The 20,861-nt window shown below is 42.6% G+C and overlaps 1 protein-coding gene and 1 pseudogene across 14 annotated transcripts; one reads left to right on the forward strand and one right to left on the reverse strand.

Moving 5' to 3' along the window:
• Positions 1-4,819: 4,819 nt before the first annotated feature.
• On the reverse strand, positions 4,820-10,414 carry LOC123171248 (geraniol 8-hydroxylase-like; annotated as a pseudogene).
• A 1,358-nt stretch (positions 10,415-11,772) lies between these two features.
• Positions 11,773-14,692, forward strand: LOC123168428 (uncharacterized). 14 transcript variants are annotated; one of them, XR_006484340.1, is made up of 7 exons: positions 11,779-12,196; positions 12,287-12,413; positions 12,949-13,021; positions 13,145-13,222; positions 13,413-13,564; positions 13,789-14,163; positions 14,260-14,692. XR_006484340.1 is itself a non-coding variant. In XM_044586305.1 (6 exons), the coding sequence occupies exons 1-4, from the start codon at positions 12,085-12,087 to the stop codon at positions 13,181-13,183; spliced, it is 351 nt and encodes a 116-aa protein (XP_044442240.1). In that variant the 5' UTR covers positions 11,773-12,084; the 3' UTR covers positions 13,184-13,597; positions 13,789-14,163; positions 14,260-14,692. The 14 variants fall into 14 exon arrangements, 6 of the variants coding, with proteins under 6 accessions (XP_044442240.1, XP_044442238.1, XP_044442241.1 ...); XR_006484336.1 differs by having other exon boundaries at positions 11,783-12,196; positions 13,323-13,597; XR_006484338.1 differs by having other exon boundaries at positions 11,783-12,196; positions 12,961-13,021; positions 13,323-13,597.
• The last annotated feature ends 6,169 nt before the right edge of the window (positions 14,693-20,861 follow it).

Here is a 20,861-nt window from a genome sequence, read left to right on the forward strand (position 1 = left end):
CCGCATTCTATGATTATGAGATATGGCAAATGGACGTCAAAACGGCATTCCTTAACAGCTTTCTTAAGGAAGAATTGTATATGATGCAGCCGGAAGGTTTTGTCGATCCTAAGAATGCTAACAAAGTATGCAAGCTCCAGCGCTCAATCTATGGGCTGGTGCAAGCATCTCGGAGTTGGAACATTCGATTTGATGAGATGATCAAAGCGTTTGGGTTTACACAGACTTATGGAGAAGCCTGTGTTTACAAGAAAGTGAGTGGGAGCTCTGTAGCATTTCTCATATTATATGTGGATGACATACTGTTGATGGGAAATGATATAGAATTCTTGGAAAGTATAAAGGCCTATTTGAATAAGTGTTTTTCAATGAAGGACCTTGGAGAAGCTGCTTATATATTAGGCATCAAGATCTATAGAGATATATCGAGACGCCTTATTGGACTTTCACAGAGTACGTACCTTGACAAGATATTGAAGAAGTTCAATATGGATCAGTCCAAGAAAGGGTTCTTGCCTGTATTGCAAGGTGTGCAATTGAGCACGGCTCAATGCCCGACCACGGCAGAAGATAGAGAAAAGATGAGTGTCGTCCCCTATGCCTCAGCCATAGGGTCTATTATGTATGCCATGCTGTGTACCAGACCTGATGTAAACCTTGCCGTAAGTTTGGTAGGAAGGTACCAAAGTAATCCCGGCATGGAACACTGGACAGCGGTCAAGAATATCCTGAAGTACCTGAAAAGGACTAAGGATATGTTTCTCGTATATGGAGGTGACGAAGAGCTCGTCGTAAAGGGTTACGTCGACGCTAGCTTCGACATAGATCTGGATGACTCTAAGTCACAAACCGGATACGTGTATATTTTGAATGGAGGGGCAATAAGCTGGTGCAGTTGCAAGCAAAGCGTCGTGGCGGCATCTACATGTGAAGCGGAGTACATGGCGGCCTCAGAGGCAACACATGAAGCAATCTGGATAAAGGAGTTCATTACCGACCTAGGGGTGATTCCCAATGCGTCGGGCTCGATGACTCTCTTCTGTGACAACACTGGAGCTATTGCCCTTGCCAAGGAGCCCAGGTTTCATAGGAAGACCAGGCATATCAAGCGTCGCTTCAACTCCATTCGTGAAAATGTTCAAAATGGAGACATAGATATTTGTAAAGTACATACGGACCTGAATGTAGCAGATCCGTTGACTAAACCTCTCCCTAGAGCAAAACATGATCAACACCTGAACTCTATGGGTGTTCGATTCATCACAATGTAACTAGATTATTGACTCTAGTGCAAGTGGGAGACTGTTGGAAATATGCCCTAGAGGCAATAATAAAATGGTTATTATTATATTTCCTTGTTCATGATAATTGACTATTGTTCATGCTATAATTGTGTTATCCGGAAATCGTAATAAATGTGTGAATACATAGACCACAACGTGTCCCTAGTAAGCCTCTAGTTGACTAGCTCGTTGATCAACAGATAGTCATGGCTTCCTGACTATGGACATTGGATGTCATTGATAACGGGATCACATCATTAGGAGAATGATGTGATGGACAAGACCCAATCCTAAGCATAGCACAAAGATCGTGTAGTTCGTTTGCTAGATCTTTTCCAATTGTCAAGTATCATTTCCTTGGACCATGAGATTGTGCAACTCCCGGATACCATAGGAGTGCTTTGGGTGTGCCAAACGTCACAACGTAACTGGGTGGCTATAAAGGTGCACTATGGGTATCTCCGAAAGTGTCTGTTGGGTTGGCACGAATCAAGACTGGGATTTGTCACTCCGTTTGACGGAGAGGTATCTCTGGGCCAAGTCGGTAATGCATCATCATAATGAGCTCAGTGTGACCAAGTGTCTGGTCACGGGATCATGCATTACGGTACGAGTAAAGTGACTTGCCGGTAATGAGATTGAGCGAGGTATTGGGATACCGACGATCGAATCTCGGGCAAGTAACGTACCGATTGACAAAGGGAATTGTATACGAGATTGATTAATCCTCGACATCGTGGTTCATCCGATGAGATCATCGTGGAACATGTGGGAGCCAACATGGGTATCCAGATCCCGCTGTTGGTTATTGACCGGAGAGTCGTCTCGGTCATGTCTGCATGTCTCCCGAACCCGTAGGGTCTACACACTTAAGGTTCGGTGACGCTAGGGTTGTAGAGATATTAGTATGCGGTAACCCGAAAGTTGTTCAAAGTCCCGGATGAGATCCCGGACGTCACGAGGAGTTCCGGAATGGTCCGGAGGTGAAGAATTATATATAGAAGGTCCAGTTTCGGCCACTGGGAAAGTTTCGGGGGTTATCGGTATTGTACCGGGACCACCGGAAGGGTCCCGAGGGTCCACCGGGTGGGGCCACCTATCCCGGAGGGCCCCATGGGCTGAAGTGGGGAGGGGAACCAGCCACTTGTGGGCTGGTGCGCCCCCCTTGGGCCTCCCCTGCGCCTAGGGTTTGAAACCCTGGGGGTGGGGGGCGCCCCACTTGGCTTGGGGGGCAAGCCACCCCCTTGGCCGCCCCCCTTGGAGATCTGATCTCCCAGGGCCGGCGCCCCCCAAGAGGCCTATATATAGTGGGGGGAGGGAGGGCAGCAGTACCCTAGCCCCTGGCGCCTCCCTCTCCCTCCCGTGACACCTCTCCCTCCCACTTGCGCTTGGCGAAGCCCTGCCGGAATCCCGCTACTTCCACCACCACGCCGTCGTGCTGCTGGATCTCCATCAACCTCTCCTTCCCCCTTGCTGGATCAATAAGGAGGAGACGTCGCTGCTCCGTACGTGTGTTGAACGCGGAGGTGCCGCCCGTTCGGCGGTCGGTCATCGGTGATTTGGATCACGACGAGTACGACTCCATCAACCCCGTTCACTTGAACGCTTCCGCTCGCGATCTACAAGGGTATGTAGATGCACTCCTTCCCTCTCGTTGCTAGTAAACTCCATAGATGGATCTTGGTGATGCGTAGAAAATTTTAAAATTCTGCTACGATCCCCAACACTACACATGCTTCTTTGGTCTAGAAAGTTCGCTTCCGTAGTTCAACCGGTGAATTTGGTATGTAGGTGACACATACATGCATCCCCATGTTGGCGGCACTCTTAATTAATTTCATGATTAATTTTCTATTCTTCAAACTGAAATGAGTATATTGATATAGCACATTTTCATGCTTCATACTGACGGTGTTCCAAATTATACTTCATATGCTCCCTTGCTTAGATAGAATGTTTCCATACTTCCTGCTTCTTTAAAAAAAGTTGTTGTCATTGTTATCACTATTGTAATACGACATGTCCCGTATTATTTTATGTATGTTTCTTTGGTGCAGGTAGTTTGCTTCCTAACTTTGTCTTTGGTAGCAAACTTTAGTTTGTCAGGAAACAATGGACAATTTATGTCAGGAAACATCGCTAACTTGATTGGTCATAGACCTCTGATTACTGTAGGACGGGGTCCATCCATGCAAGCGCTTTTCAGCTTTTGACAGAGTTGCATATGCCATCCAACCCACCTCCCATGCCTTTTAATTTTATCTTCAAATTTGAACCTACTATAACTTTCGAGCGAAAGTCCTATTTATATTTTGTTTGCATAGTCGTGTTCCTTTTGACGAGGACTTTCAAATAATACCACTCTTAAATACATTTTGACAACTTTAAATTTTCTTTCCAAGTTTCAAATATTAAAACTTGGTAGTGGTAATATTAAGTTTTACCAAGTTTCATTTGCGTTTAGGGTTTTGGGCAGGGCTTAGGGTTTAGGGTTTGAGTTTTAGTTCAGAAACTAGGTGAATTTATTCATTCGTTCCAATTAAGTTTTAGTAGTTGTAACTTGGTGAAGTTTTTAAAACTTGTGAAAATATATTCAAAAGTGGTATTGTTTTAAAGCCCTCGTCACAAGGAACACGAATATTGGACTTTTGGTTCAAAAGATACAATAAATTTAAATTATAAAGTCAAAAGAAAAAGCACGGTGATGGGATGAGTGGAGCTGTGAAAAGCTGCTCGCATTGACCCCATGTAAGGTAATTAAGGGCTAAGCAGATGCAAAGAGTAAACTAATTTTCGAATCACGAGACAATCGAGTGAGCACAAATCTGGGTGTTCGAGGATGTTCGCGCCAGAAATCGCTTCTCAACAATAACCCTAACTTTTATGTGGTCACTAGCACAATTCATGTGTGCATTGCTACAAAGCCTTTCAAAATATTAGGAGTTATGCAATGACATTTTGAGAGTATTGAAAGATGTTGGTGGTTGGTGTCATGTGACCGTTGTGCGGTTCACTACTAAAAGGAGAAGAAAAAGAGGTGGAAAGATTTGCAAGTAGCAGAAGTTGTAGAATCTTAAGTGAACATGGTATTGTCCTTTTGAAGTATGTAGTCAGTCCATGGCGGTATTCACTTTATTCTATTTTATTCTCATGTGCACTTACTTTGTTTATTCTGTTATTTCAACAAGAACTTTAACACCGTGTTGTTCTTTCCATCACCATCCAAAAGCATGAGAGCCTAATTGACAGCCTAATGTGTTATCTTGACGTCACCAACACCATCCAAAGTAGCCTGGTTCATAGCCTAATCTATTATGATGTGGATCTAAACTTTATTTCTAAATAGATCTGAATATCAAAATTTTGCATTTTGTTCTTTTTCATATTTGGATAATGAAGGTGCAAAAGGTTTGAACTCTGAGAGAATATCAAATTTGTCACATAAGTAATGATATAAATTACATGGCTCATACATTTGAATTATTACACATTAACAACATCTAAACCACTCTTAAAAATGGTTCATTTTGTTTTCCTCAAATCGGTGTTGCCATAGCACAAAGGGGCACCACCTTCACTAGTGTGAGTCCAAACTGATCTTCCACATCAATCCCATCCCGTTTCAGCTCAACGGGAAGACTCCACCTAGACTGGTTTAACATGGAAGCAAGCATCATATGCACCATCCTAATTGCCAAAGCCATTCCAGGGAAGATTCGACGCCCCGCACCAAATGGAAGGAGCTCAAAATATACACCCTTAAAGTCAACTGCCGAACCCAAGAACCTCTCAGGCATAAACTTCTCAGGTTCCGTCCATACATCTTTATCTCGACCTATCGCCCATACGTTTATGAACATGCGTGAACCTTTAGGTATTGTGTAACTGGCTATTTTGACTGTCATCTCAGGTTGTCATGGCAACAAGAGTGGAGCAGGAGGGTGGAGTCGAAAAGTCTCTTTTATGACAACTTGGAGATAGGGCAATCGAACAATGTCAGCTTCTTCAATGTTTCTTCTAGAGCCGATAACTTGTGCAAGCTCGTCACAAACCTTGGCCATTGATGATGGGTTTCGAAGAAGCTCAACCATTGCCCATTCCACTGTGCTAGAGCTTGTGTCACTACCACCAGCAAACAAATCCTAACATACAAATATAATGTTAGATGAATATAGTCTAGTAGATGTGGCTATTTACTAAACAAGAATCATACAAAGTACAGTGTATTATTTGCTAAATGTGGTATAGAAGAATCAACATTGCTTTAAAACTGCACATTGCATTACTATATGGATGAATCATATATGCAATAATAATTCGCTCATATGTAACATGATATTTGATAGTCATCTCGTTGCATTATTGTAGAAGAAGCTATTGTTCTTGACCCAATATTTCCCTTTTCACTCACCGATGATGAAGTGCAATCTTACGAGAGCTATGATGGAAATTTTGGAAATTCAACAAAACTGCACCGCGACTGGTTTGAAACAATGAAAACACATAAGAACTTGAGTTTTGGATGATTCAGTTCTTACAAAGGAAATCCGTACTTAATTTTAGATGATTTGGTTCTTTGTAACATATGAATAGCATGACATGATTCCAATAAAATTCCCATGCCGATACTATTATATAGGAATTCTATAGACATATTTATGTGCATTCAAATGGTAATTCCGAAGTTATTAGTTTTCATGTTTCCGGTAGCATACTAGAGTGGATGCCATTATAGTTATTGTGATTCCATGTTGTTGTGTTTCTAAACTTCTAGATATATATAATACAGGGGCTCAAAGGATAAAATGGACACCATCAGTGTGGATCCATATATATATTGAAATGGTATAATTAGTAAAACAATATTTGAAGTGCTCTCTCAAAAGATGCCTATTTTAGAATGGTGCATCCTGCATCTTTTTTTTTATCATTGTTTGTGTGGTTTGGTCCACTTCTAGTTCAAAGGGTATTATTGTATTATAGAGTGGTGACAACATATTTATTTGGCTTGTAGCTTTACCATGCTCCTGAGCTACAGGTCTCCATTTTTTTTCCAAAACAAACTCTTAAACATTTGATGTTATTGGTAGTAGTAGACGATTAACATGCCACAAAGATCCACAATAAAATTTGTTCTAGGCAAAGAGAAATAAGGAATCGAATTTTTTTACCATCAATAGAAACAAATTGGCTACTATATAATCTGCATTAGGTTTTATTTTTATTTTTTATCTAAAATTCAAAAATGGTTATTGAAATAGCTATCTCAATCACAAATTTAATTTTTTTGTTTGGCTGTGGCCATGTGCCACCATTTGTTTGATACCCTGGAGAGGCTCGATCAGCAAGGCTGGCCATACAACACATTAACAGTCGCTACTATTGTAGTATCAAAGTAAAAGAGACGAAAGAGAGACACAAATGATTCTCTCGTCCATTGCAATGTGGGAGACCCACTTATATACAGCCTGAAGGGGTGTCTTGGGGAGACACCTCTTCCCCAACAGACACCTCCTGGGAGGCATCCCTCCCATACAATTGATCACATATTTTATTTCTTAACACTCCCCTTGATCAATTCGTCATCTGTATATTGCAATCCAAAACTCCTCTTAAAAACCCTGTGGGAAAATTTTGAAGAGAAACATTATAATGATATGCCACAGAAAACTCCTTTTAAAACCAAGTGGGAAAAATATAAGGAGAAACCATATGACATACGTCCGCACTTGTATTTATATTGTCTTGTTAAAAACCTTATATGAGAAACCATCATGGAAAACTCATAAAGGGAAAAAGAGTACAATATGAGTGATCAGAAGATCACCAATGGGTTATAATTTGGGATTTTACTCCCCCTGAACTTTGCAAACCTCAAAGTTATCTCATACGCAATCCACGAACCTAGTTTTGGAATATAAACATTGGTAGAGATATAGTGAATATCACAATAATTTGTTTGCAAATTACCTCTTACATTTCTGTAACTCATGAGGATAAATATAACCCGTAAGCAATACAAGTGACATTATCTTGGTAGATAATGATAATCTCCACATGATTTCACATGTGGCCAATCATTCTATGAAGTCATCTACATTTTGTGATGCTTCAAATAAAATAGAATGATCACTGGAAGTACTTGTTTAGAGTCTATTCTGAAGACTTCCCTCAAAATACTCTTCCAGCAAACCCAGTCTTTGATATGGCATTGTGGGATCAGATAATTAGCCACTATCAATATATCAAACCATGGTCCCATCTTGATTTTCCGTATGGAATTGATCAAGACCCTTTGTGCCCTGGATATAGCCGAGGATATTCCTTACACGAACCTTATACCTTTCAGGGAATTGCACTATCAATAAATTGCCAAAAACTATAGTGTCAGGCCTGACATATTTTGCAACATATATGAGTGCTTCGATGGTATTTAGACATGACACTTCATGGCACTATCACTTCACCATCTCCCATATGTATCAAGGATTTGTATCCCATATTAGGTATAATATGACCATATGTGTCTTTGATATAATATATCCATATTGAACTTCTCCAATACTTCCGGATATATGAAGACTGATATCTTAGGGGAATATGCTCAAGTCATAAACTTAGCATAATTTGGTTTAACCCAAATATCCGTCTTAACATGATTGTGTGTATTTCATGTCTTATATAGACTTTGATGACAAAATCATTGACACCACAAAATAAGGTGATGTAAAATCCAATCCAGGATTTCTTGATGAATATACAACAACAATCATTAGTATGAGAGTAATCCTTGTCAAGGAATAACTCACTTAGTCGGTTGCACCACACAATTTTACAACTACTTCAAGTCATAGAATGACTTCAGAAGTTCCACACATGCATGTTGCGATTTACCTTTCGATTCAAAATATTAAGTCATTCAATGACTTCAATATATACATCCAAACTAATTGACCCATGGGAATATGTAGACATTACATACATCAACCGCGTGGGTGGATCTGTACTGCCATTAACATTCAGTATCGAAATATAATTCCACTCATACCAAGAAGGTATGCTACATCGTAACCAATGTCGGGTCTCTGCGAAAAACCCTTATGCTACAAGCCTCGCTTTCTCACCACCTCATTTATTTCGTTTCCAAACGAAACTTTAATTCTCTTCCCTCTAGAAGATACTTATGAGGAGCAGGTTTTACAATGGTAAATACCTCTCATTTGATGAGTGAGTGCCACTCTTCCTTAATTGCTTCCTTTCATTTGAACCAGTATAAGTGCAACAACACTCTCCATGGATTTGGTTTAGGGCAGATTCTAGCAATTCTCGTGAAGAATTTTATGTCGGCATATGTAGACCTTCTCATATATGATTCTCATGAATCAATATCATTGTGGAATTCTTATTACGCCTCTTAACTCCTTGTGATTTCCCACAACAACGGAGTCAAGGTGTTTCGATGTCCCAACACATAAAAATGTGTGCACATATGTGTTGGACTTTGGATGCCGCGCATCCCTCAGGTGTCATTCAACCCGAGGTTGAATCATATTTACTGATCGAGGGGTCAATCTCCTCTGCTTTCGCTGAAACATATGAGAACTTAATCTCATGCGACAAGAATTCTCCCCCTCTTGCTCCCATCTAGGGACACGAGTGGTTTATTAGGTACCTCCACTCGTTCTGGTACTTGACCATAGTGACACCTTTGTCATCAGTAAATATACCTGGCAATTTATTTGCAATATGCTACAAATTTTTCATAACTTGAACCTGCATTTCAGATTCTTAAGTACGTGGACAAAATGTCTATGACATTTCTTATCCATTTCCTGGCATTCTTTGTGGTACTCATCTCCCCCTAATGCCAGAAAATTTTCTTATTGCAAAAGCAATCAGCGTATGGGCTGCAAATAACTCCCTTGTAAGGGTTATGGTATTCGGCGGATTAACGAACATACCACAGTTACTCCTCACATAGATCCCAACCATATGTGAAGGCCCATGATGTACGCTGGGGTGGTGATATCGATATACAACCGAATTACTGCAGATGGGAAATACTTCACTTATTTCCACATACAAGCTGCAAGGGGGTGCAGTATCATTTGATCTTATTTAGACCAAATATGCGGAGTGTGAGACCGCATGTTACCATCAACAAAATGTTGGTAAATCACAATTCTGCAGCATTGGCCAAGCAATATTGAATCTCTTTCATAAGAGATCAAGCCAAACCATTTTGGTTATGTACTATATACTGAATATAACCATTGAATGCTCATGAATCAACTTCAACGACATTTGCATTCCAAAGGAATTATCCCGCATTAGGATAATTTGCTCTAAATTCGTCAATTTGAGCAATTAATTCAGTAAACACATGGTTTGTGTGAATGATACACATCTAAGACATCTTCTAGATGCATCTATGAACACCATGAAGTACCAACATAACCCATATAATGGTTGAATAGTCCAAACATATTCTTGAATGCAATCAAGAATATTGGCTGGCTCATTTCAAATTTTAAGGTGAGAGTGCCTTAAAATTAATTCCCCAATGTCACATGTAGTGCACGAAACAATCTGATGATTGTTGGGAATATTGCAACTTGTCAAGTTGTGGCCAATAGAATTGTCAAATAATTTCTCTAATCGTCCGATATCATGATGATAAAGGAGGAAAAATTATTATGTATGCAACAAGATTGAGTATGTACTGATTCATACACTCAATTATCTCAACTATCATGTCCGGGGGACAAGATGTTGCAATTTATACTATATGTAGTAGTACAATTATAGGCCAATGATATTGAGGGATAACTGGGAGACTACGCGAGATCTCCAAAATATCTTCGGATATCATTCCACAAGCATATCATCAATATAGAGGAGTCCATTCTCCTTCTACCATGCCAGAATATTTTCTGGCTATTTCCTTTTTAAGTAGAACTTCAAACTTATCCCGTTAAACTCATTTGCCTCGCATGAGCCGGTGGTATGATTAACCCAATACTTGACCAACTGGTAATCATTGGTACGATATTTTGTACTACCACCTTGAAAGTTGTCATTGTGATCATTTAGATTAAATGATCCATTACCTTTTGAGATATACACTCCATTTCTGCTTGTCATTTTTTCTTTACTTTACATTCAACTCCTTGTGGTTTTCTAACCACTATTGCTTAGTACTAAAAGCATGAATTTCAGGCATTGCAACCCGAAACAGAGATGATATTTCTGTTTACCATCCTAGTAGAATGTAAAGTGGAGTAAGGACTTATAGTTAGATATGCATCTGAAGCCGCCTTATCACATAATCTCAACATAGTGTTGATTTATAGACAGCGGAACTATAAGGCTCAACGGACTCGAAGTCCTGACAATGAATGAATAATCATTCATGTGATGCTTATAATAATATATCTCGCCTCAATGAAGGCTCAAAGGGAAAATGGATATTCATCATCCATTACATACTCAGTTTGGGAACCGAGCCATTGCGACGACACATAAATGCAAATATGCATATTCTTAGCTATTGATAAATAGCCATGACATTTTCTGCAGGTGGAGTTTCTGTGGCAACAAGGTCCCAAGTCGACAAACTCTTTAATGTCCATGACCCATGTTAAATAGTTACTCCCACCAAATGTCATCTCATCGCATTTCCTTTCCAAAAAGGTCAGCCATATGTTGCATGAAATTCTCATGCAATAATTTACCTTCAGTAAATTAAGTAGGATGAAATTGCTATGACTAAGCATAATCGTGCTGATGGTGATTCTTAGTGACCCATAGGGAAAGCCTTCCAGAAGAACACCATAGTATGGTGTGGATCTTCCAAGTAAAGGTAGTCACCTTAAATGGGACAAACCTTTAATTTCCTTAAAGCACATAGAGGTAGTCAACCACGTAGTGGTGCCTCACTCTTATGGACAATTCCCATTGATCATAGCCTCCACAACCTTATGTTATTTATAACACATGAAGGTAATCACCATAAAATGGTGTGAACCTCTCAACTGTGCATGAAACTTAATTCATAGCTATGATGGCGTCTCATAAGTTGTGTATGCATGGAAGGTAATCACCAAAATATGCAAGTGTTTTGCATAATTCTCTTCATAGCATAATATGCAGCATAGTCACCATTGCCTTGCCTCGTGCTGATAACGTATTGTAGTATCAAAGTAAAAGATACAAGAGAGAGACACAAATGATTCTCTCGTCCATTGCAAAGTGGGAGACCCGCTTATATACATCCTGAAGGGGTGTGTTGGGGAGACACCTCTTCCCCAACAGACACCTCCTGGGAGACATTCCTCCCATATAATTAATCACATATTTTATTTTATTTCTTAACAGCTACAAGGGCGAACCAAGGGCTTTGCCACGTGGACATGAAGGGATGGCGATGGCACTGTTCCGCCTTTTCCTTCCGTTTGTCGTTGCCCCCACCACTAACGGGCGGGCCAGACCAACCAGCCCGCACGCACCACACCACACAACACGATTGATTCCCCAACCAACCACCTACGCTCTCCCTTCCCTACCCCGATCTCGATCCCATCGCTGCCGCCGGCGATCTCCTCGCCCCCCTGCGCCACCGCCCCCAACCTTCTGTTCCTCTCCCATCGGAATCCCAAGGGAAGGGAAGGGTAGGGAAGGCAAGGGAAGGGAGAGGGAGCGCCCAGATCCACGGCGGCATCAGCGCGCTGTCGTCGACCTGATCCGCGTCCGTCCTCGACGGAGGTTGGCCATGGAGGTCTGACCCGGCCCGGCAGCAGCGATGGACGGACGGAGACGCCCCAAACCCGAGAACGGCACCTCAACCTTCAAGGACGACGCCTCAACCTTCAAGGGCGCGTGCCGGCGACCGCGGATCTTCGGTGACGGCTATGGTGAGTGTGTACCTGCGGACGTTCTTCCTCGGATTCATCATCTCCCCCCGCTTGTGATTACTTCCTTGGTTTCTTTTCTTTTGTGTGCAGGATGGCTGCCCCGGATCTGGACGCACGACCTGCAGCTGCTGCAGCAGCTGGACGACCCAACGCACGAGCCCTCCCCCCTCCCTCATGGCTCTGCTTCCTCCTACCCTGCCCCCCTCACGTGGACGTGGTGAGCTTCTTACCCCCCGTGCACATCTCATCTCATCTCATCAAATCCAGATTGCTCTGGACGTATTTATTGTTCTGGACACAACTTGGTTCGCTTCAGTTTGATGTCACTCCTTTCCTGCCGGAGTGAGTTAGTCAAATACTCCTACTAGCAGTAGAAGATGTTTGCTGACTTTACAAATGATGAGATAGTAAAAAAACGCTAATGATGGGTCAGGGCCTTCCAAATTATGGGTATTTAGATCTGCCCTCCAAGGTTACCACTTGATGTTATGAGATGAGCCAACTTGTAGATTTTTTGAAAGGGATCCTGAATTCTCTGGCTACATGTTCAGAAAGACAACAAGAAAAGATATCATTTGCCCTTGTATAGATGTCTCTTTTAGATAACACATGGACAACTTGATTCAGTGTTCTGTAAGTTGCTGCATGATGCTAACTTGGGAAATCTCTCTATTGGCCATGAAAGCATCCATTGCATATTGCAGTTGGGTGATTGTTGAAACAATATCCATTTTTATGATTTTTATTCTTAGCTGCCTTGGCAGGGATCCTCCATATCAAGGGAAGAGCGGGGTAGTGTGGGCGAGGGAAGTCCTTGTGTACCAGGTGAAGCTCCTCCTTCCTCTCATCCTCCCCCTTTTGATTATGCCTGCTGCACTTCCATGTCTCTTCAGCCCTTTTATTTCTTTTAAAATTTTCCTAAATGTCATAATTGTCACAATTGTGCAGGCTTCTAAAAGAAACACAAAAGGAAACAAGATGCAGTAAATTTTTGATGAAGAACATTTTTCCATAGCTTGTGAACATGTTGGTCCTCCGATTTTGTTTTTTCATGATTTGTGGTCCATGCATGCTTTTTATATTCAATCACTTTATTTGTTTACATCCTACTATTTTCTAATTTCAGAATTGGTATTCTATCTAGCTGTGAGACCTTGCCTTTATTTTGTATGAAGTTATGGTCACAGGATCATAGCACTCTGGGTTTTGGATTCAGGTACAGGATCATGTGATAAAAGATATGGTCACACCCAACAATACACATGACCGACCGCCGCTCCTCACGGACACTCCAGAACGTCCCAGCGTGGCGTCACTGGAGGAGACCATGGTCATGCACTCAACGGCTGGAACGAAGGGGCAGAGCAGGTGCTGACATCTTCATCTGGCCTTAGTTCCGAGGTACTTAGTTTCTTAGTTACGCCTTCTCCTAGTGAGCTAAACATATAGGTTTCAAATGCGTTTTTGTACAATCCATGTCTAGCTAGATATGGATGTACGAGTTCATCTTTAGATGAAATATTCATTCATGTACGTTTGCTTCTGGCCCATTCATTTTTGTGTTAATCTTATCCCGCTTTTTGTTTTTCCAGGAATTTAACTTGCCTACAAACTATTTAATTAAGCATGTGGTCTACTCAGCCTCGTACTCCTTTGGCTGAGTTCTTGGTCCCCCTTTCCTTTTCTATTCCCCTACCTAGCCTTCGAGCTATGGCTGTGGCTTGTCGGTCATCGAGCCGTGCTAAATAGTACTGTTAGTTCATTCCGGCATCCTCAGACGAGGGAAGTCAAGGAGATTATATTGCTTTCGCATGCTCACCGGTGTTGGGCGCTGCCAGAGTTTGAAGCATTGGGTAGCCTGAGCCCAAGAAACCTGGCACAAGAGAAGGAAGGGAAGATGTCATTGGATACACTTAGCATAAGGAGGCTTAAGAGTGATGCTCAAGGAGACATCGAATGCTATGAAGGTAAGCACCGAGTCGCCTCCATCTCTCTATGTGCTAATATATATGTTCCAAGTGCATGTATGATTTTGTATACTGATCTTGGCGTTTGAAATGCAGAACAGAGACCCAGATAGGGTGCCCCTTGGCAGGCTGGACGGAAAGTCAGCATCAAAATTGCAGAAGAGAGAGCCCAACAGGGTGCCCGTTGGGAGGTTGGACGAGAATTCGGCGTGGAAAATGCAGAAGAGAGAGCCAAACAGGGTGGACGAGAATGCGTGTTGATTCGACATGTGATTATCTAACCAGGAGAAACCGGTAGCTCATTGATCTCCGGTACTTGTTGGTAGACAGACTCACAGGTTGTGAAACCATGGTTTCTTTCTTCATCCCATTATCTAGCTTAACTGTATACCTGCAGACCATGAGAAGATTTGGCTGCATTTTTTAGTCGACACTCGTCGTGGTCATCTAGAGATGTACCTAGATTAATTTAGCGACCACTAGTGTTTCTTGATCTGCTTCAGTTAAGACCAAAAGTGTTTCTTGGTTTTGGCTGTGCAGTTCTTTTTTTTCGCGAATACGCAAAGCTTGCATATCTTTTCATTGATAGATAGAAGGAGAATGGGTACAACCAAAGATACAACACATGACATACACAAGGAGGCATGCGCATGGTACCCGGAGCAGAGAGAAGGGGTGCTCGGCCCAAACAGGAAAAAACACATAGCTAAACCCACCAAGCCTAAGACTAGAGAAGCAGACCAAATGAGCACGACAGCAAACATCTTCAATTCCAACACCGAAGACTCCGTGAGCGAGCAAGATAGCGCCTTCAAGAAGGGGAATGCCGTCGCGGCACCGTTGCCATCCGATCCGACAAGCCGGACCTAGGGTTTCCCCTGATGCCCGAAGAGGGGCTCGGATAAAGGCCATGGCAGCCCCTCCAGGAAGGGAAACGACATCCGCAGGTGTCGCCGCTGCCAGCATCAGCAAGCCGAGCATGGCTTTTGCCTGGCCTGAGTCCGAGCAATCCCATATCTACCAGATCAGGATCCGAAGATCCGGAGTCAACATGCCTATCGACCGCTACCTTAGAAGGAGGGTGGGGCTGCACCTGCCGCCGACAAAAACACAAGCTTTGCAACTGACGGCATGGTGGATGGGGTTGGAGAGGCAGCCGGGCAGAGAGCCGACACGGGTGGTAGGGTGGCGGCCGCCGCCGCCGGCAATCCGGAGCCGGAAGGGAGCACAACTCCGTGTTGCACGAGGCGTAGCCACCAGGACCGGCAAACCGAAGATGCTGCAAGGGACGCAGCAACTTGTTGGCCGGGGCCGAGACCGCGCCAGAGGGGACACCGGCAGACCATGGACACTGGAGAACGCAGGTCCGTGGACGCCGGGACTGGAGCAGTGCTGACGAAGAACCACCATGAAACTTCAGCCGCCTGCCAAAGGACGCCGTGACCACACATATGCAAGTCGTTGCCGTAGCTTGGAATAGGCGCCGTCAGGGACGGAGGGTGGCTTGCATCGAGGCAAGACCGAGCCCCGGCCTGCCCGGCCACCTCACCCAAAGGCCTCACCCGCCCCAATCAGCAGCAGCAAGAGCTGCGCCCACGGGAGATAGGAGGCAGACGGGGGAAGGCCACCGTTGGTAAGGCCGCGCCGCCGCGCCGGAGCGGCAGGAGGGGGGCCGCAGCAGCTGGACGGGATGGAGAGCCCATGGGACGCCAGATCCGATCTGGGGCCATGGGAGGAAGGGGGCTCCAGCACGAGGTGGTGTTGGGAGGGCGGGGCTCCAGGGGACCCAGCCGGAGCAACACCACCGCGGGTGAGGAGCGCTGCCGGCGCTGGGGAGCCGCCGTTAAGGAGCCGTCACCACATCAAGCGGGGGGAGGGGGGAGGGGGCTGGATCCAGCCGAATCGCCCCGCCGCAACCCTCCTGGGAGCCGGCGCGGGCTTCGTCGGCCGCTCCTCCGGTGACGGCAAGGTGGGGAGCAAGGTGGGGAGGGGGTGGCGCTTGATCTAGTGTTCCCCCGCCGCCGCCAGGGAGGGCGACGCAGGGGACGTGGGGGACCTGGCTATGTAGTTCTATCTGCCTCAATTTCACTACATATGTCTTCGGGATGATAGATTTGTGATACGTCTCCGTCGTATCTACTTTTCCAAACACTTTTGCCCATGTTTTGGACTCTAACTTGCATGATTTGAATGGAACTAACCCGGACTGACGCTGTTTACAGCAGAACTGCCATGGTGTTATTTTTGTGCAGAAATAAAAGTTGTCAGAATGACCTGAAAATCCACGGAGCAACTTTTCAGAATTAATAAAAAATACTGCCGAAAGAAATAGCGTCAACTTGGGGGGCATGCCCCCCCCCCACCTTAGGGCGCGCCCCTGCCTTGTGGGCCCCCTGGAGCTCCACCGACCTCAACTCCAACTCCATATATTCACGTCCGGGGAGAAAAAAATCAGAGAGAAGGATTCATCGCGTTTTACGATATGGAGCCGCCGCCAAGCCCTAAACTCTCTCGGGATGGCTGATCTGGAGTCCGTTCGGGGCTCCGGAGAGGGGAATCTGTCGCCGCCGTGATCATCAACCATCCTCCATCACCAATTTCATGATGCTCACCGCCGTGCATGAGTAATTCCATCGTAGGCTTGCTGGACGGTGATGGGTTGGATGAGATTTACCATGTAATCGAGTTAGTTTTTTTAGGGTTTGATCCTAGTATCCATTATGTTCTCAGATTGATGTTGCTATGACTTTGCTATGCTTAATGCTTGTCACTAGGGCCCGAGTGCCATGATTTCAGATCTGAACCTATTATGTTTTCATGAATATATGTGAGTTCTTGATCCTATCTTGCAAGTCTATAGTCACCTATTAGGTGTTATGATCCGTTAACCCCGAAGTGACAATAATCAGGATACTTACCGGTGATGACTGTAGTGTGAGGAGTTCATGTATTCACTAAGTGTTAATGATTTGGTCCGGTACTCTATTAAAAGGAGGCCTTAATATCCCTTAGTTTCCAATAGGACCCCGCTGCCACGGGAGGGTAGGACAAAAGATGTCATGCAAGTTCTTTTCCATAAGCACGTATGACTATATTCGAAATGCATGCCTACATTACATTGATGGACTAGAGCTAGTTCTGTGTCACCCTATGTTATAACTATTGCATGAGGAATCGCATCCGACATAATTATCCATCACTGATCCAATGCCTACAAGCTTTTCACATATTGCTATTTGCTTAGTTACTTTACCGTTGCCACTGTTACAATTACTACAAACTGCTACTGTTACTTTTGCCACTGTTACCGTTACTTCCATACTACTTTGCTACTAAATACTTTGCTGCAGATATTAAGTTATCCAGGTGTGGTTGAATTGACAACTCAACTGCTAATACTTGAGAATATTCTTTGGCTCCCCTTGTGTCGAATCAATAAATTTGGGTTGAATACTCTACCCTCGAAAATTTTTGCGATCCCCTATACTTGTGGGTTATCAAGACTATTTTCTGGCGCCGTTGTCGGGGAGCATAGCTCTATTCTTTGAGTGACTTGGGATTTATATCTGCTGATCACTATGAGGAACTTGAAAGATGAAAGAACCAAGATTTATCCCTCAACTACGAGGGGAGGTAAGGAACTGCCATCTAGCTCTGCACTTGATTCTCCTTCTGTTATGAGTAAACTTGCGACACCTGAACCTGCTTCTGCTATTAATTCTGATATGCCGCATGTTATTGATGATGCCACTTCTGCTATGCATGATACTTACGATGAAACTACTTCTATGCTTGATACTACTGTGCCATTAGGTGAATTTCTTAATGAACAACTTGCTAGGGCTAGAGAGAATGAAATTCTTGAAACTGATAATATTGATGAAAGTGATGATGAAGGTTCTCCCCCTAAATATGAATTGCCTGTTGTGCCTAAGGGTTATGTTATGGATGAAGAAACTGCTAGAGATTTTCTTGCTTGCAATGATAGTTCTGATCTTAAGAAATTATTAGCTAAGCTAAAAGAAAAGTCTCTGAATGCTAGAATGAAATATGACCCTGCTTTTGCTACTTCACCTATCTGTGTTACTGATAAGGATTATGATTTCTCTGTCGATCCTAAGATAATTACTTTGGTTGAATCTGATCCTTTTTATGGCTATGAATCTGAAACTATTGTGGCACATCTTACTAAATTGAATGATATAGCCACCCTATTCACTAATGATGAGAAAACTCGCTACTATTATATCCTTAATATATTTCCATTCTCATTAAAGGGTGATGCTAAAACATGGTTTAATTCTCTTGATCATGGTTGTGTGCGTAGTCCCCGGGATATGATTTATTACTTCTCTGCTAAATATTTCCCCGCTCATAAGAAACAAGCTGCTTTAAGGGAAATATATAATTTTGTGCAAATTGAAGAAGAGAGTCTCCCACAAGCTTGGGGGAGGATCCTCCAATTAATTAATGCTTTGCCTGATCATCCTCTCAAGAAAAATGAAATACTTGATATCTTTTATAATGGACTAACCGATGCTTCCAGAGACCACCTGGATAGTTGTGCTGGTTGTGTTTTCAGGGAAAGAACAATTGATCAAGTTGAATTGCTATTGAATAATATGTTGACAAATGAAAACAATTGGACACTTCCTGAACCAACTCCTAAGCCAACTCCGAAGAAAAGAGGTGTTCTATTTCTCAGTCCTGAAGATATGCAAGAGGCAAAGAAATCTATGAAAGAAAAAGGTATTAAAGCTGAAGATGTTAAGAATTTACCTCCTGTTGAAGAAATACATGGCCTTAATATACCACCTATTGAAGAAATACGTGGTCTTGATAACCCGACACAGGTAGTAAAGGTAAATTCTCTCTATAGATATGATAAAGTTGAAATCCCGTCTACTAAGTTTGCTAGCCAATGCTTGGATGAGTTTGATGACTTTATGGCTAAACAAGAAAACTTCAATGCTTATGTTGGTAGACAATTGAAAAGTAATGCTTATATGATTGGACACTTGAGTGATTATATGTCTAGAGTTAAGAATGAACTTAAACTTATTAGTAAACATGCTTCTATGGTTACCACTCAAGTAGAACAAGTGCTTAAAGCTCAAAATGATTTTCTCAATGAATTAATTAATAAGAGAAATGATAATGTTGTTAGAGTTATGACAAGAATGGGTAAAATGACTCAGGAACCTTTGTATCCTGAGGGCCACCCTAAGAGAATTGAGCAAGATTCTCAGAGAACTAATGTTGATGCACCTAGTCCTTCTAAAAAGAAGAAGAAAAATGATAGGACTTTGCATGCTTCTAGTGAACTTGTTGTAGACACACCTGAGAATCCCAATGATATTTCTATTTCTGATGCTGAAACTCAATCTGGAGATGAACATGAACCTAGTGATCATGTTAATGATAATGTTCATGTTGATGCTCAACCTAGCAATAATAATGATGTAGAGGTTGAACCTGCCGTTGATCTTGATAACCCACAATCAAAGAATCAACGTTCTGATAAGAGAGACTTCATTGCTAGGAAGCACGGTAAAGAAAGAGAACCATGGGTTCAGAAACCCATGCCTTTTCCTCCTAAGCCATCCAAGAAAAAGGATGATGAGGATTTTGAGCGCTTTGCTGAAATGATTAGACCTATCTTTTGTGTATGTGTTTGACTGATATGCTTAAAATAAATCCTTATGCTAAGTACATGAAAGATATTGTTACAAATATAAGAAAGATACTGGAAGCTGAAATTTCCACCATGCTTGCTAATTATACTTTTAAGCGTGGAATACCAAAGAAACTTGGAGATCCAGGGGTACCAACTATACCATGCTCCATTAAAAGAAACTATGTTAAAACTTCTTTATGTGATCTTGGAGCCGGTGTTAGTGTTATGCCTCTCTCTTTATATCGTTGACTTGAATTGAATAAGTTGACACCTACTGAAATATCTTTGCAAATGGCCGATAAATCTATTGCTATACCTGTCGGTATTTGCGAGGATGTGCCTGTTGTGGTTGCAAACGTTACCATCTTAACGGACTTTGTTATTCTTGATATTCCCGAGGATGATAGTATGTCGATTATCCTTGGTAGACCCTTGATAACCCACAAATATAGCGGATCAATTGTAGCCTCTTTAGATAAGTAAGAGTGTCGAACCCAACGAGGAGCTAAAGGTAGAACAAATATTCCCTCAAGTTCTATCGACCACCGATACAACTCTACGCATGCTTGACGTTCACTTTACCTAGAACAAGTATGAAACTAGAAGGACTTTGTAGGTGTTGTTGGATAGGTTTGCAAGATAATAAAGAGCACATAAATAAAAAGTAGGGGCTGTTTAGATGAAGACACAACTAAGTTAGTTTTAGTAGAGAGCTTTTCGTCACGAGAAAGTTATTTGTCCCTAGGCAATCGATAACTAGACCTGTAATCACTACTGCAATTTTATTTGAGGGAGAGGCATAAGCTAACATACTTTCTCTTCTTGGATCATATGCACTTATGATTGGAACTCTAGCAAGCATCTGCAACTACTAAAGATCATTAAGGTAAAACCCAACCATAGCATTAAAGCATCAAGTCCCCTTTATCCCATACGCCACAACCCCCTTACTCGGGTTTATGCTTCTGTCACTCAAGCAACCCACTATAAGCGAATCATGAACATATTGCAACACCCTACA

This window comes from Triticum aestivum, chromosome 7D (genome assembly GCF_018294505.1).
Source record: "Triticum aestivum cultivar Chinese Spring chromosome 7D, IWGSC CS RefSeq v2.1, whole genome shotgun sequence".
NCBI lineage: Eukaryota > Viridiplantae > Streptophyta > Magnoliopsida > Poales > Poaceae > Triticum > Triticum aestivum.

Excerpts from the sequence above, each read along its gene's own strand:
- LOC123168428 (XM_044586300.1), top strand. The coding sequence starts at position 12,085 with ATGGACGGACGGAGACGCCCCAAACCCGAGAACGGCACCTCAACCTTC. Across the intron at positions 12,414-12,948 it reads GCCCCCCTCACGTGGACGTG|CTGCCTTGGCAGGGATCCTC; the intron begins GTGAGCTTCTTA and ends TTTTATTCTTAG. Across the intron at positions 13,565-13,788 it reads GGAACGAAGGGGCAGAGCAG|GAATTTAACTTGCCTACAAA; the intron begins GTGCTGACATCT and ends TTGTTTTTCCAG.